Source organism: Prunus mume, linkage group LG4, assembly GCF_029339155.1.
Source record: "Prunus mume cultivar Tortuosa linkage group LG4, ASM2933915v1, whole genome shotgun sequence".
Lineage (NCBI taxonomy): Eukaryota > Viridiplantae > Streptophyta > Magnoliopsida > Rosales > Rosaceae > Prunus > Prunus mume.
Window position 1 is genome coordinate 5,658,400 of NC_142701.1, and position 13,125 is coordinate 5,671,524.

At 35.4% G+C, this 13,125-nt stretch overlaps 1 protein-coding gene across 1 annotated transcript; it reads right to left on the reverse strand.

Moving 5' to 3' along the window:
- Positions 1–735: 735 nt before the first annotated feature.
- On the reverse strand, positions 736–5,090 carry LOC103342628 (protein trichome birefringence-like 39). Its single transcript, XM_008246262.3, has 5 exons — positions 4,686–5,090; positions 4,309–4,480; positions 2,033–2,208; positions 1,783–1,941; positions 736–1,184 (listed from the first exon to the last, which is right to left on the reverse strand). The coding sequence occupies exons 1-5, from the start codon at positions 5,024–5,026 to the stop codon at positions 893–895; spliced, it is 1,140 nt and encodes a 379-aa protein (XP_008244484.2). The 5' UTR covers positions 5,027–5,090; the 3' UTR covers positions 736–892.
- Positions 5,091–13,125: the final 8,035 nt, after the last annotated feature.

Consider the following 13,125-nt stretch of genomic DNA (forward strand, 5'->3'; position numbering starts at 1 on the left):
TTCCACCTACTAGACAATATCATTTCCGTACGAGTCGACCCTGGAATTCTTTCAATAAATTCGGCATGAATTTTTTCCACTTATGACAAAATTTCATCTCATTGCCTGATATGGGACAATGACTAACTTGGAGCCAAGACTCAGACAAGAAAACATCTTCCATAGTGCTCCACACCCCTCCGCTTTAGATAGAAAAAGTCATAAAGAAAAGAAATAAAAATAGAACTTGAAAGATAATAAAATGTTGAGTAAATAGTAAATAATAGTAAAAATAAAAGAAAATGTATGAGAATAGCTCTTATGGGCACGTGCACAGATTGCGAGCCCATGTCGTGCTAATATCTGGTTCAAGAAAATGGTTATTAGACAGTCCTTGATAAAGCAAAAGTAGAGCTGGCCCAACCTATTTTTAGCTCTAAATGATTGGTAAAAGCCAATAGTTATTTAAGACCAAAAAAATAAAAATAAAAATAGTTATTGACCCAAAAAAAAAAACAAACAAAATGCCAATAACTATTATGATTGGTTTAGAAAGTTGCACATCGACTGTGTGCAGTGGCAGAGCCACAGAGGTGTAAAGAAGTGCAGCTGCATCTCCTTACCTCGAAAAATTTATGGCTCTACTACGGCTGGGAGATCGAGTTAAATCACCCAAAAAAAAATGTTCTATAATTTAAAGGGCAGTTTTCTACAATTCTAGGGATCAATCAATCTGACTGCCAAATAATGTAAATATACAATTGAATCACGAACCCTTTTATTGCTCAAATGCACAAGTAATAAAATGCCCTACTTCCTGAAACAATGAGAGTTTCTTTCAAGAATTAATGCACCTAATTCCGTTAAATACAACATTAATCAATGCTTGTGAATTTTTTATTTTTTATTTCCTTCAACCAAATAGAGCTGCATATAGGAGGTCGTTCCAAGTATCGGGGAGGCCAGGAAGACACCAATGGCTGCAATCTGTTCCCCCGTGGCCGCCACTATACCTAGATGGGTGAGCATCTTTACGCATTTGTGAGAGAAATGTAATGTCAAGAAGATAGACTGGTTTCTTAATCCTAGCCAACACTTTGTTGACTACAACCCAAGACAAGGGAATGCCTGCTGGGTACTTTGCTCCAAAGAATGGTTGTGTTTCACTTGAGCATGATCTTGTTGGTTGGTTCCAATCCCTGCCCCTAATTTCATATAAACAACCATCACTTATGTAAGATTGATTGCACTTTGTTAGTGTTTGCTTTCGCAAATCAAAATATAAGAGATTAGATAGCACATAGGAAGAGCTAAAAGTAACTATATAAGATAATAGGATTTCACTAATAAATTCATTTAAGCATGACAATCGTAAAAACAAAGTATGATTTTTGGCAATGAGAAACATTGATTAGGTGAAAATATTCGGTTTTTTTTATTCAATAATAGTCGTTTATAAAATTCAAACTAAGAACTTCCTCTAACAAAGTAAAAACTATATACATATATAGGTTTTTGTGTCAATTTGGTCCTCCGACTCTTAGAACGTGTTCCAATTTATTCTTCCCGTTAAATTCCGTTTATTTCAGGATAAAACCATCAATTTGGATACAATTATTCTCTAAAAACCAACCAAAAATGTTACCGAATGTCTAAATTGGAACACGTCCAAAAATTGAATGATAAAAATGAAATTCAAGTATAAGTTCATAAACGATCACGGTTAAGTAACATAACATATTAAATATATATAATAAATAAATAAAATAGAACATAATGAAGGTTGAAGATGAGATTACTCACTCATAGTGGGTTGGAGAAATCCCTTGGAAGAAGACCTTGGTTTTGGAAGCATCAACATATCGGTTGACCCATCTAGACCAAGTTGTAAGTCCTTTATAAAACGCTACCAGACGGTTCATATCTTTGTACAATTTGCCCCTCTCTTCCAGATAGTCCCATCTGCAAACGTGGAAGACGACACGTTAATTTTGGTGGATATGGACAAAAAACAGACCATGTGAATGCCATGAAAATGGGAGTGTAAACGTACGGCTGTGCTCTTCCTGTGTGGGTCCACCAGTGCCACGTGTCGAAGATCAGCAGGTCCATGCCTCTCCATGCGTTGCCGCTCCTAATTGAGTCCAGCTTCAACACTCGGCCTACCTTCTCGTTGACAAGATCCACCAAGTATGTTGTGCGATATAGTAGTATTTGAACTCCATAATCCTGTCCAAGGAAATTAATAAATAAATAAATAAAAATAAGAATGATGCTTTCAATTTTTTTTTCTCTCATTCAACGAAAAATATATATATACTTTTCATTAAGACTAAAAAGTTATATTCTTATCAATTTAATAACTAAATGTACAGAATTCAAACTCCCGATCACATGTACAGAAATTAACGCTAATAATTATTTGATTTCCTGATCAAACTAAGTTTGAATTAAGGAATTGATTCTCTTCTCTAACTATGGGAAAGGTCAAAAAACATGAAGAAAGATTGGCCTCTCATAACTTTGAGGGTGGTCCAACTTTGGACTTATTTCTTTTATTTAATTATTTTAAGAAGAAAAAAAAAATAGGGGTTTACGCCTAGCCCACCCAAAAACTTTTATTCCAAAAGAAGAAAAAAGGAAAAAAGAATGCCAAAAGAAAAAGATCATTATCCTTCCTCTCCAAAACCCAAAAAAACAAAAAGATAAATACACTAACAAATACGATTAAAGATGTAGCAATAAAAGTACAGATGTATAAGTTCTTCTTTTGTTCAACACATACATAAGTCCAAGATAAACGAGTGATAGCTGGGCCGTCCTATGATGTGTTGTCGTTTTGTATAGCTGGATTTGAGTGCTAACTAAAACATATCTCAATTTTTTTTTTTTAAATCTTTCTTATTGAGAAAGATGATAATATATTAAAATCACACACTAGTGGGTCCTTTGCCATTGATACTAAGACTCGAATTCAAGACTTGTCTGAGGGAATAAATACTCCAAACTACTATACTAGTGGATTCTTTACGTAAACAACATAAAACATCCCCCATATATTCACTTCCATTTTGATACATCTCAATTTTAGAGAAGCATGCAATGGACTGATTATAACGAACTCTCAATTAAGGCATCATAATTGATTGTTCCAAACTACAGTTCAATGTAAAATAGGACTTTTCAAGCAATGGGAAGTTTTATTAGATTCAAACTTTCATTATACATTTTTCCCAAAAGGGCACTCATAAAGAAAGAAAGGAAGGAAAAGCGAAAGAGATTATAGATGACATAACCGTCTCGATTTTTCAATAAATCAAATCTATAGTTTGACAAAACAAAAACAAACAAAAAAACCATGGGCCATCAAGAAATGTAAAGCTTCTAGAAATTTGAAGTTAAAAATGAAGTCGTAAAAGTAAGAGTATATTTAGGGTTCCTATTAATCGTTTTATTAGTCCTTAAACTTTGACTCGATTTGCAGATTTGAGTACCTCAATTTTCAAAATGGTTAAAGTGGTCCTTTAATTTTAGTTTCATTTGGACAAATAGTTCTACCATCAATTTTGTTAACTTTTTCTATTAAATGCAGGGGCAAAATAGTATTTTTATATTAAAACAAAATTGATTAAAATATGAATTAAAAATCATATCTTTAAAATAACAATAAAATAAAATTAAATAAAAAACTCTCTCCCCAAAAAAAAAAATCAAGTATCCCGAGGGGAGTATACTCCCCTCAATCGGGACTAGAGGGGAGAGAGAGTTAAATTTTTATTCATATTGGTAATCAATTTTGATACAAATATACTATTTGTGCCCCTGCATTTAACAGAAAAGTTAAAGGACCTCGATAACTATTTTGAAAATTGAGATACTCAAATACAAATCGAGTCTAAATTCAAGGACTAATAAAATGATTAACTCCTATCTTTTATTTATGTCATTTTTGTTTTGGCATACCACCGGCAAAGAAAATTCATTTACCACATAAAATAGAACACAACCTCTGACATACCACCGGCAAAGTGAAAAGGCCTAAGCACCAATCACGCTCCACTTTTTAATGCTCTCACACTCTCCACAAGGTTCATACAAGCATGGCAATCGTTCATACTTGAAACTAGCTCAAATTTTGCATCTCTCTTTCTTGTTCCAATGGGCAAAATAAATTTCAAATCATTTTGAATGGAAAAGCTTAATTACCTTTTCTTAAAAGCTACAGACTTAAAAGGGACAAAACATGCACGCACTGTTATATCCAATGATTATCATACCATCTCTTTTCAAAACCAAAAAAAAAAAAATTAATAATTTCAACACACTCACCTGGAATGTGACTGAAGCTAATCCATCTTTTCTAAAATGAGTTGTTCTGGAATTTGGCACCCATGCATGAAGCATACATGTTAAAGACACCCACTGGTTGAAACTGAGTGAGTCCCCTACAAACATAATCTTCTTCCCCCTCCATTTCTCCAAAAATTTCAACCCATTAAACCTGCAAACCAAAATTTTAAAAAACATAGAGAGGGTAAGTTTCTCTTGAGCACCCATTTCAATTTGTGCCGGCTCGGCCGGTTTGATACCTCTAAACTCGTGTTTGTAAATTACAGTTTGACACGTATGTATAAATAAGAAGCTCACACTGCCGAATAGTGATTTGTCTGTAAAAAAGAAGGGCTAAAAGAATGAGAAGCAGGTACCTAGGCAAGGCACAGGAGAAGGGCTGCCATCTGTACTTGAGGTAAGTAGAATCACGGCGACCGTACTTCTGGCAGTCAAACTGCGGATCTAAGAAAGGACAGGTGGAGGAATCGTAGGGGGGCTTGGAGGAAGCGTCGTAGACCCACGTACCACGGAACCAGTTGCATTTTCCTGCAAGCTTTCTGGGCACTGAATTGGAAGCAGCAGTAGTAGTAGTTGAAGAAGCAGAAGCATTATTATTATTATTGAAGGAATTGAAATCCTCTGCTTTTGTTTGGTGGGAAACCAAAAACAGAGTTAAAAACAGAGTTGAAAACAGAGCTTTGAATAGGAAACCCATTTCCTTGGGTTTCCAAACTATTGGTTTCAAAGAGAAAGCAAAAATAAAAAGGACCAGGAGGAGTGAAGAAAAAGTTGTCTGAAATGGCTGCTTATATAATGTGTGAGAGAGAGAGAGGAGGGAGGGAGGGAGGGAGGGAGGGAGAGTGAGGGAGGGGTTTCACATGGAATGTGAGACAGATTGCAATTTTATTTTTAAATTTCTGACAGGCATTGTGAAATCTTTTAGATGGGTTTTTTTTTCCTTTTATTTACTGTGTGGGGTTTGAATCTAAAATAATGGGAAACAGTTTCCCTACCAAGAAAGATAGAGTGGGAAATACTTTTTAGAGGTAAATTTTTGGGAGGCTGATTCAACAGCTTTTTTCAAATGAGATAAACAGTGGGAAAATGTCACATATGCCCTTCAGATTTGTACTGTGCATATTTGCTGATGTCCTTCCTTTGATGTTTGTTGTTGTTGGGTCCCAACTCAATTTATGAGCATCCCTCACCATACCATAAACCCTATTGTGTCGAGCTCTCAACCTATCAGCCTCTTCATCCTTTCAATATTATCACCAAACCAAATCAAAGCACTTCTCTAATGCCAACTTCCTATTGAAGAATGCTTGGCATTCCTTTTGATGCCTAGTTAGTAAGTTCACGTGTGTTTTATATACGTGTGTGTACATATCTTTCACCGTAGTTTTTTAAAATTTTACTAAATAACACACGTACATACTTTACTCGTATTTTTCCCGTGTGTTTACTATGAAGTATGATGTGATGAAACTCCTTTAATATCATAGGTACTAGAGTTAGAGAATAAAAGAAAAAACTCCTAAAAAATACGAGAAATGCTAAACATCGAATTATAGACCATATTATTCATCACATCCTCTGTATATATAGAGTAGTTTGGATTTAGTCTTTTGTGCTCTAAATAGGGGACCCTCCCTCATACCGGGAAGCCCCGCCTAACACGTTAAGGTCCTACAAGGACCACTTGTAATAATAACCACTTTTCATTGCTGTGAGCCTGTGATAGTAACTTGTGGAATTATAGTGCAGCCAATTTAATAAGTATGCTGATTTGTTTTTGTTCCAAATGACGTGTGACTTATTTCGAAGACAACTTTAATAGCACGACACTCCAAGCTAAGCAACTGGAAGCACAATTAATATATTGAGAATGGCTCGACTCCTTAAAACTAAGCAGTTGGTGGTTAGTATTTTTTCCAAAGCAAGGGTGAGGTGAGGACATGTAAGTAAAGAGTTATTATCTCATCCGGATGCTAAAATCACTTACATACAGCATGTCATAACACGTGAATTGGTTGCATCATGTGACTGTATTTTAGTATCATTCGATAACTTCTTGATTGCACATTTTATTTATCACCTAAGTAATGAAACACACTTTTAGAGACATACTGATTGTTGCTTAAACCCAAAAGAAAATCTTTACGGCCACCAAATTTGAAAAGGAAAAAAAGTTCTATGCGTGTCAATGTATGAGTTGTCAGACACTACAATATTGACAAAATTCAACAAATTAATCAAACGTTGAGAAAAAGAAAAAAAAAGAAAGAAAGAGAGAGAGGCTATTTTTAATAATTTTTTTTAAAAATACTTGCGCTAATATGCAAAATAGGAGAATATTAGTCCTCTAGATCACGTTTGACAAAGTTGCATGCATTATTGAAGTCTTGGACTGGACCATTTCGGGTCCTAATCCAAATTGTGGTTCACCCATATAGTTTGGTCATTTTGGAATTCTCCTTTTAGGCCATTGATGTTTGCTGGTTAAATTGATTGATTGGGGGTCAATTTTGGTGAAATAAATGAACAACAGATGGACCATCGGACCGTATCCAACACACGGAACCAAAACCAAAGTTTAATCATAAATGGTTTCGCTTGCAAGCATAGGTTGGAACTAAAAGTCTAAAATGAACTTTAGTCTAAAATGCAGGACTCATGTAAAGTCCACAAAAAATTATAATATATTCTCATTTTTTCCATTTTCTAGAAAAAAAAAAGGTTTGTAATAAAGTGTTGAGAGTACTAAGAAAGCATTACCGGATTATATTTTAGGGATTGAGTATTCTATATTGTCTAAGGCGTTTGCCACCAGGTTCTTGATATCCGAGAGATGACATGAGATGTGGAAGTCATGTTCCATAAAAATTGTCTTCGTAGTTGGATAGATTCATGATTCATTTAAGATCTCCTTTAAAGATGATGATGTTCTTGTGATGGTATTATATGGCGTAGATTAGTTTGTGATTCAATTAAATTCTTAGCCCAAACAAAAATTTTAAAGTGTATGGCGTAAGAAAGAAAATTTCCTTCCCTCAAAACATCACACGGTTTCTCTCTTTGTACATAATGATTGGCTATAACATGATTACGCGAATTCTTTCAAATTTTGAATCGCTAAAATAAGCTTTATTTTCTTCTTAAATTTAAAAATTATTATTTTGTCAAAGTATTCGTCAAGATCTATAATTTTGTCATGGATCTCAATTATTTGTTCTTCGCCGGTGATATTTGATTAGTGAACTACACATAATATATATATATATATATATATTAATTAATTATAAACAACACACTATGAGTTGACTGGTCTGGTAATTAGATGGCATTGTACTATGAGTTGACTTGTCTAGTAAAATTAGTTGGCATAAAAGACGCAGAGAGAGAGAGAGGTTTGGATTGTAATCAGAAAAGATGGCAAACAAGGGCGCCGATGTTTACATATCCATCCATGCATGTGGAGAGAGAGAGAGAGAGAGAGGTGTGGATTGTAATCAGAAAAGATGGCAAACAAGGGCGCCGATGTTTACATATCCATCCATGCATGTGCTTCTCTCATGCAAGTGTCAGTCTCAACTTCATATTGTTGGTCTCTTTTTATAGTCTTTCGTATATAGAACAACACTCTACCTTCACTGGTCGAGTCATGAAGATTGGAATATACTACTAGAAAAAGGCTCAACAGGGACCTTTCACATATATATATAAGATCAGTCTCTACAAAATGCTATTAGGAACTAATAAAAAAAATTTCATGCCCAAAATAGTAGGTACTTATAGGTTTATAAGATTTTCTATAGTATATGCGTATGGTAAGTACATATATTGGTGAGTGGAGTGAAGAACTCGAATTTAGGTGTAAGGGGAATGAGCTCACTACTCTAGCAAATGACTCACGTCTATTATTGAATTTTTTTTTTTTAAAATTTTAATGAAAGAATGAGAGGAAAGTAAAGTCGAATTTGTAACATTTTCAATATCCAACAACATTAGATTTATTTGTCAGACTTAAAGGTTTAGATTTTCTGTTCTAAGTATCAAATTGTTATAGGGAAAAATATTAATATCAGTGCAACATATGAGGATAATGTCTGTAATGCATGGCAGGAACACATTGGTGGAAAATAAAATATAATGTCCGTGTCATTACTAGCTAGGGTTAAATGGAGGGCCTGTCTTTGTAAGGTCTTTAATAGAAGAAGCCATAAAAAATAAATTGACTTTGTTTTCGATTTGTCTTGTTCCTCTTGGATTGGATCAATCATGCACTGTCCTGAAAGCCACCTCCACCACAAAGTCACCTCAGAAGAAGCTCTGCCTAGGCGGCCTCCCCAACCCCACGGCACAAAAAGCAAAGAAAATGAGAAACAGTACTGGCCGACCGAAGATTTAATCTTTTATTTATTTATCATTACTTGTCTGTCAACAACATCAAAGATGCTGTGAATAAGTTTAGATGATTTTTAATTATTCAATTGTGAATAAAAGGGATGAAACTTGTGCGGGTGTTACACGGAAAGGATGTTGTCTTTTCTACTCACAATTTTTTTTTTTCATTAAAATTCAGCGTTAGGTAAAAGTAATGTTCTATTTTACGGAATAGAAATATCATTGATAAAAGTCGAAAGACTCGATTACAATAATCACAAAGACAACCAATCACTTGAATCTATATTCAGACTTATTAGGTGGTATTTTTTGGGACTTACCTATAATCGATCTCCACCTTTGGTAGTGATAAATTAGTTTGGTTTTATAATCTTTCAGTTGTGTGAATGAACTCAAAAGTCAAACTTTTCCATTTGTTTTCTAATTTTTTTTTTTGGGAGACTTCATTTGTACTCGAGTTCAGAATAATTCTTGGATATCGATGATCATTACTAACCATATCATTTCGATGGTGGAGCCCAGATTCGACTACTCATGTTCATCCCCTTAGTGAAATGAAAACGCATTTTAAATTGTTAGCCACGGCAATAACAATAATAATCAAATCTTAGCCTTCACAACTTGATGAAATTAAGATGCCTTGAATGCTACTCACTCCTCTAATTGGATAGCTCATGTGAACTTTGAAATGATTGGTTCTTTAGGTTAAATTTAGCACTTACAGCCGCACAAGCAAGCATCTTGATAAAGAAGGGCGTTCTCTTTGATCAATAAAATTATGGTGTTAACCCAACTGGTGAGAAAAAGAGAGGAGTAGGAGGTGGGGGAATGGGGAAATGATCTCTTATTCTTGTAAGATCCACTTGTATACATGAATTCCACCACTCTTTTATTTCCATACGATTCGGCATGATAATATGTTTTTTTACGCTGAGTGCTTTTATCCAAAACTATAGTCAATCGGCATGATAGTATAATTTTTGCACTGATATTTTGCTTATGTCCAAAAATATGTTCTCAAATGCTTAACTTTCGAACTTAAAAAATGATGTTACTTTGAACAGAAGTATAATATAAAACACAAAGAACGTAAAAGCAAACGTTGCTCTCACACACTTGCAATCTTCTTTTGGCTAAAAATGTGGAACCAAAGCCAAGCTTTATAGTTGGTTCATATTAGTTAAGTGATGTGAACGTCATGTACAGCGAACCAGTGGGACCCATTTAAATGAATAATTAGTACCTAACAAAATTAATTAATTAAATAGATTGATGGTTTTGTGTGGGGCTTTCTAAAGCACATGATTCAGAAATACGTAATGCGATGACTAGTGTCCCATTTAAAGACTTAATTATAGCGACATCCCCTTTGTGGTTGATTGGTTTGACTTGGCTTCATTTACCTAACTTGTGCTTTATGTATGGCCTTGGGCGCGAGGAGGAGGAGGAGGCAGCCATTTGAGTATGGATTACTTGGTCAATTATTTTGTTCGCTACAAATTAGAATTAATTACATCCAAAGCACATAGTTTTTAAGAGGTAATGATTATTGTACAAGTTGAAGCACATGTGATGTGAGCTTAAATATAAGATAATTAATTGAAATATATATGACTGGTTTGGGTTGTCACCTTGGCTCCTTCTTTCACTCCAAATCACTGCTATTTCTTATATATGTTTGGTGTGATATGTAGTGCTAATCAAGATGGGGAGCCTCTATAATGAGGGACTATATTGAGGGGTTATAATATTGGGGTTTAATCCAACAATTCAATAATAACTCTGTGTAGGAGCTTTTTCATTCCGGCAACTACTACGAGCCTGGGCTGCCATAAATAGCAAAATGAATGAAATTGCCCATTGAGCCTGAGTTTGAAGATCAAGCCCCAAAAATGCTTTGAAAGGATAGAGATGTCTTAGGAAACACCTTGATTACTTTCACCAACAAAAATAACAACAGCTTACATATAGATTTTCTAGCTTGACATGAGAGGCTTGTGGCATGTAAGTAAAATTGACATGAGTTTAGCACTGAAGAGAAAGCTATGTGTTCTTGGGGGGAAAAGGATGAATAGAGCACGAATTTGCTGGGTTTTGCACATGAGAGAGGAAGCTTGCTATCTGAATGTGGTTGTTTTAGCTAATGATGAAGTAGTGGGTGTGCTGGGTAGTTTCCAGCAACTCAACGAAAACTCTGTCAAGCTTTGGAAAAGTTTATCAAAAGGGAAAATGGGAAGAGATGGAAGGATGAGGCTCGAAATTGCAGAGATTTCAGAGGTGAGAGATAAAGCTCACTCTCCTGATATGTGTTGTGATAATGGGTAGGAAATGCCTCTTTTTATAGGCACTGGAAGTTATCATTTTCCAAGAAACTCTAATGGTTTCTATTCAATTTTGCCAAGTTTTTCCTTCATTTCTCCTTCTTTCCTTTGACTTATCCTATTTGGTGAAATTCTCTTTGCCCATTTGCACAAAATTAGAGATTTTTGGAAGCTCAATGCTCTTCCTGCAGCTGCCTCAGTGGAGAACTTCTATTCCTAGCCATCTCATTCCTTTCTTTCTTTCCTTCTTCCATGGCCAGGTCTGATGAGGGAAACAAATGGGTATGCATGTTGGTTCAAAGGTTGATTCCCCTCCTAGCAAGCTGCGTGCCAATATCTTTGGTCCCTTGGATGTTTTTTACTTGAAACTTGTTCCTTCCCATGTGCTGAAGCCTCCCAGTACCTCACTGACATGGATATTTTGGCTTTCATCGTGGCTTTTGTTTTCAACTAGGTGCTGGAGATTTGTAGATATTTTCTTGGGTTGCTTGGGCCTTCTAGGACAATAAGTTGGTTTATTAAGTTAATGGGCTAACTTCATCAATCGTTGGGCTATTTTGGTTGAAGTAATGGGCTACTTTCTCTTTTGTGCTCACCCATATGTTTGGCCTAAGAAATGAGCTTGAGTTTCGGGGTTCCCAAGCAACCCGGGACTTCCATTTATTGTCTCATCAATGGGTCTCATGTTAACTTATTACTATCCATATCACAACCCACTCAAGCAAGTCTCGGGAATTTGAGTGGCTTGAGCCCACTTAAGCTTGTTAGTGTGGTTGGGTGTGAAATAATGATTTCTTTCTTGACATGGCATTTCGCTTGGCAAGCTTTAATTTTATCGTTCCTGAAGAGGGACAAGACATTCAATTTAGCTTGGGCCTGAGCCAATGCCTTTTATAGGCTCATTTCAATTTTTAGCATGACGAATTGCATATTTATTTGGCATGGCGCTTGGATCATGACTCGTGCAAACGTGAATAACGAACTTTTGAGTGCTCCAAATTGGATTTTTTTCTTAATAAAGTATTGCACTGGGCCAAAAATTCATTTGGGCCAAACTGTGGATTTTTTGGGTATCAACACTCTACATTGGATTGGACGGCTATTAAGGACCCCCTCATTATAACCCCTCATTCTAGCCTCTTTGAATCAAGGTGAAAGCATGGGATTTTTAAGGTTTCGGACGTCTTAGATGATAAATATTAAAAAAAAAAAAAAAAAACTTGTAAGGCATTTCAGATTAGTTAGATTTCACAAAGTGGAGTGAAACAAACCCATGAAACTAGGATGAGCTACTATACATATGATAGATTCATTTTTTGTATATATAATCTATCTCTAATTGCATTATTTTCATGTGAAATTGGTTAGTTTAATGTGTTTAGTGAGGATTTTGTAGGCAACTGTTCCTAGCAATGCTATGGAGCAAAAACTATAATTTTGGAAGCTTAAGGGACCGAATTGAGTGGAATTATCAACTCAACAAAATCTCAAGAACTCACTCTATCATTTTATTAAATACCTGGAGTGCATCTATGCAAGTGTCAATTTATACCACAACTAGTCTCAGTGACTATCACCAGAGATAGAATTAGAAAGACTTACCATCATCTTTGGAGCTGAATTTGTATGTAGTTGTTCCCTATGCAACTGTCGAGATTAGAGCTTTTCTAGCAGTACAACCAAGAGGAGGGTGGGGGAGGGGGCGAAAATTTGGTTTCCAGCAATAAAAGAAGGCACGGGCAGATGGTGGGACCCAGCAGAGGCTAGCCCGTGCGCTTGCCCGAGTTTTACGCTGATGTCACGTCGACGTCATCCATGGTGTTCAATTTTTATTTTTATTTTTAACTATGGCACGTGCAACGACGCACCAACATTAAAAATTTGAACGCTACCGCTACAGATAACCAACGGCTATCTTCCATGTGTCGCACTCTGGGCTCTCCGATCAAATTTTTTCCTCTAATCAAACGACAGCCAATTTTTGTGCAATAAAAAATGAAAAAAATCAAAATTTTTTAAAAAAAAACCAAAAAATTACTGATTTTTTTTTCCTATAAATACCAACCAATACTCTTTACTTTTAACA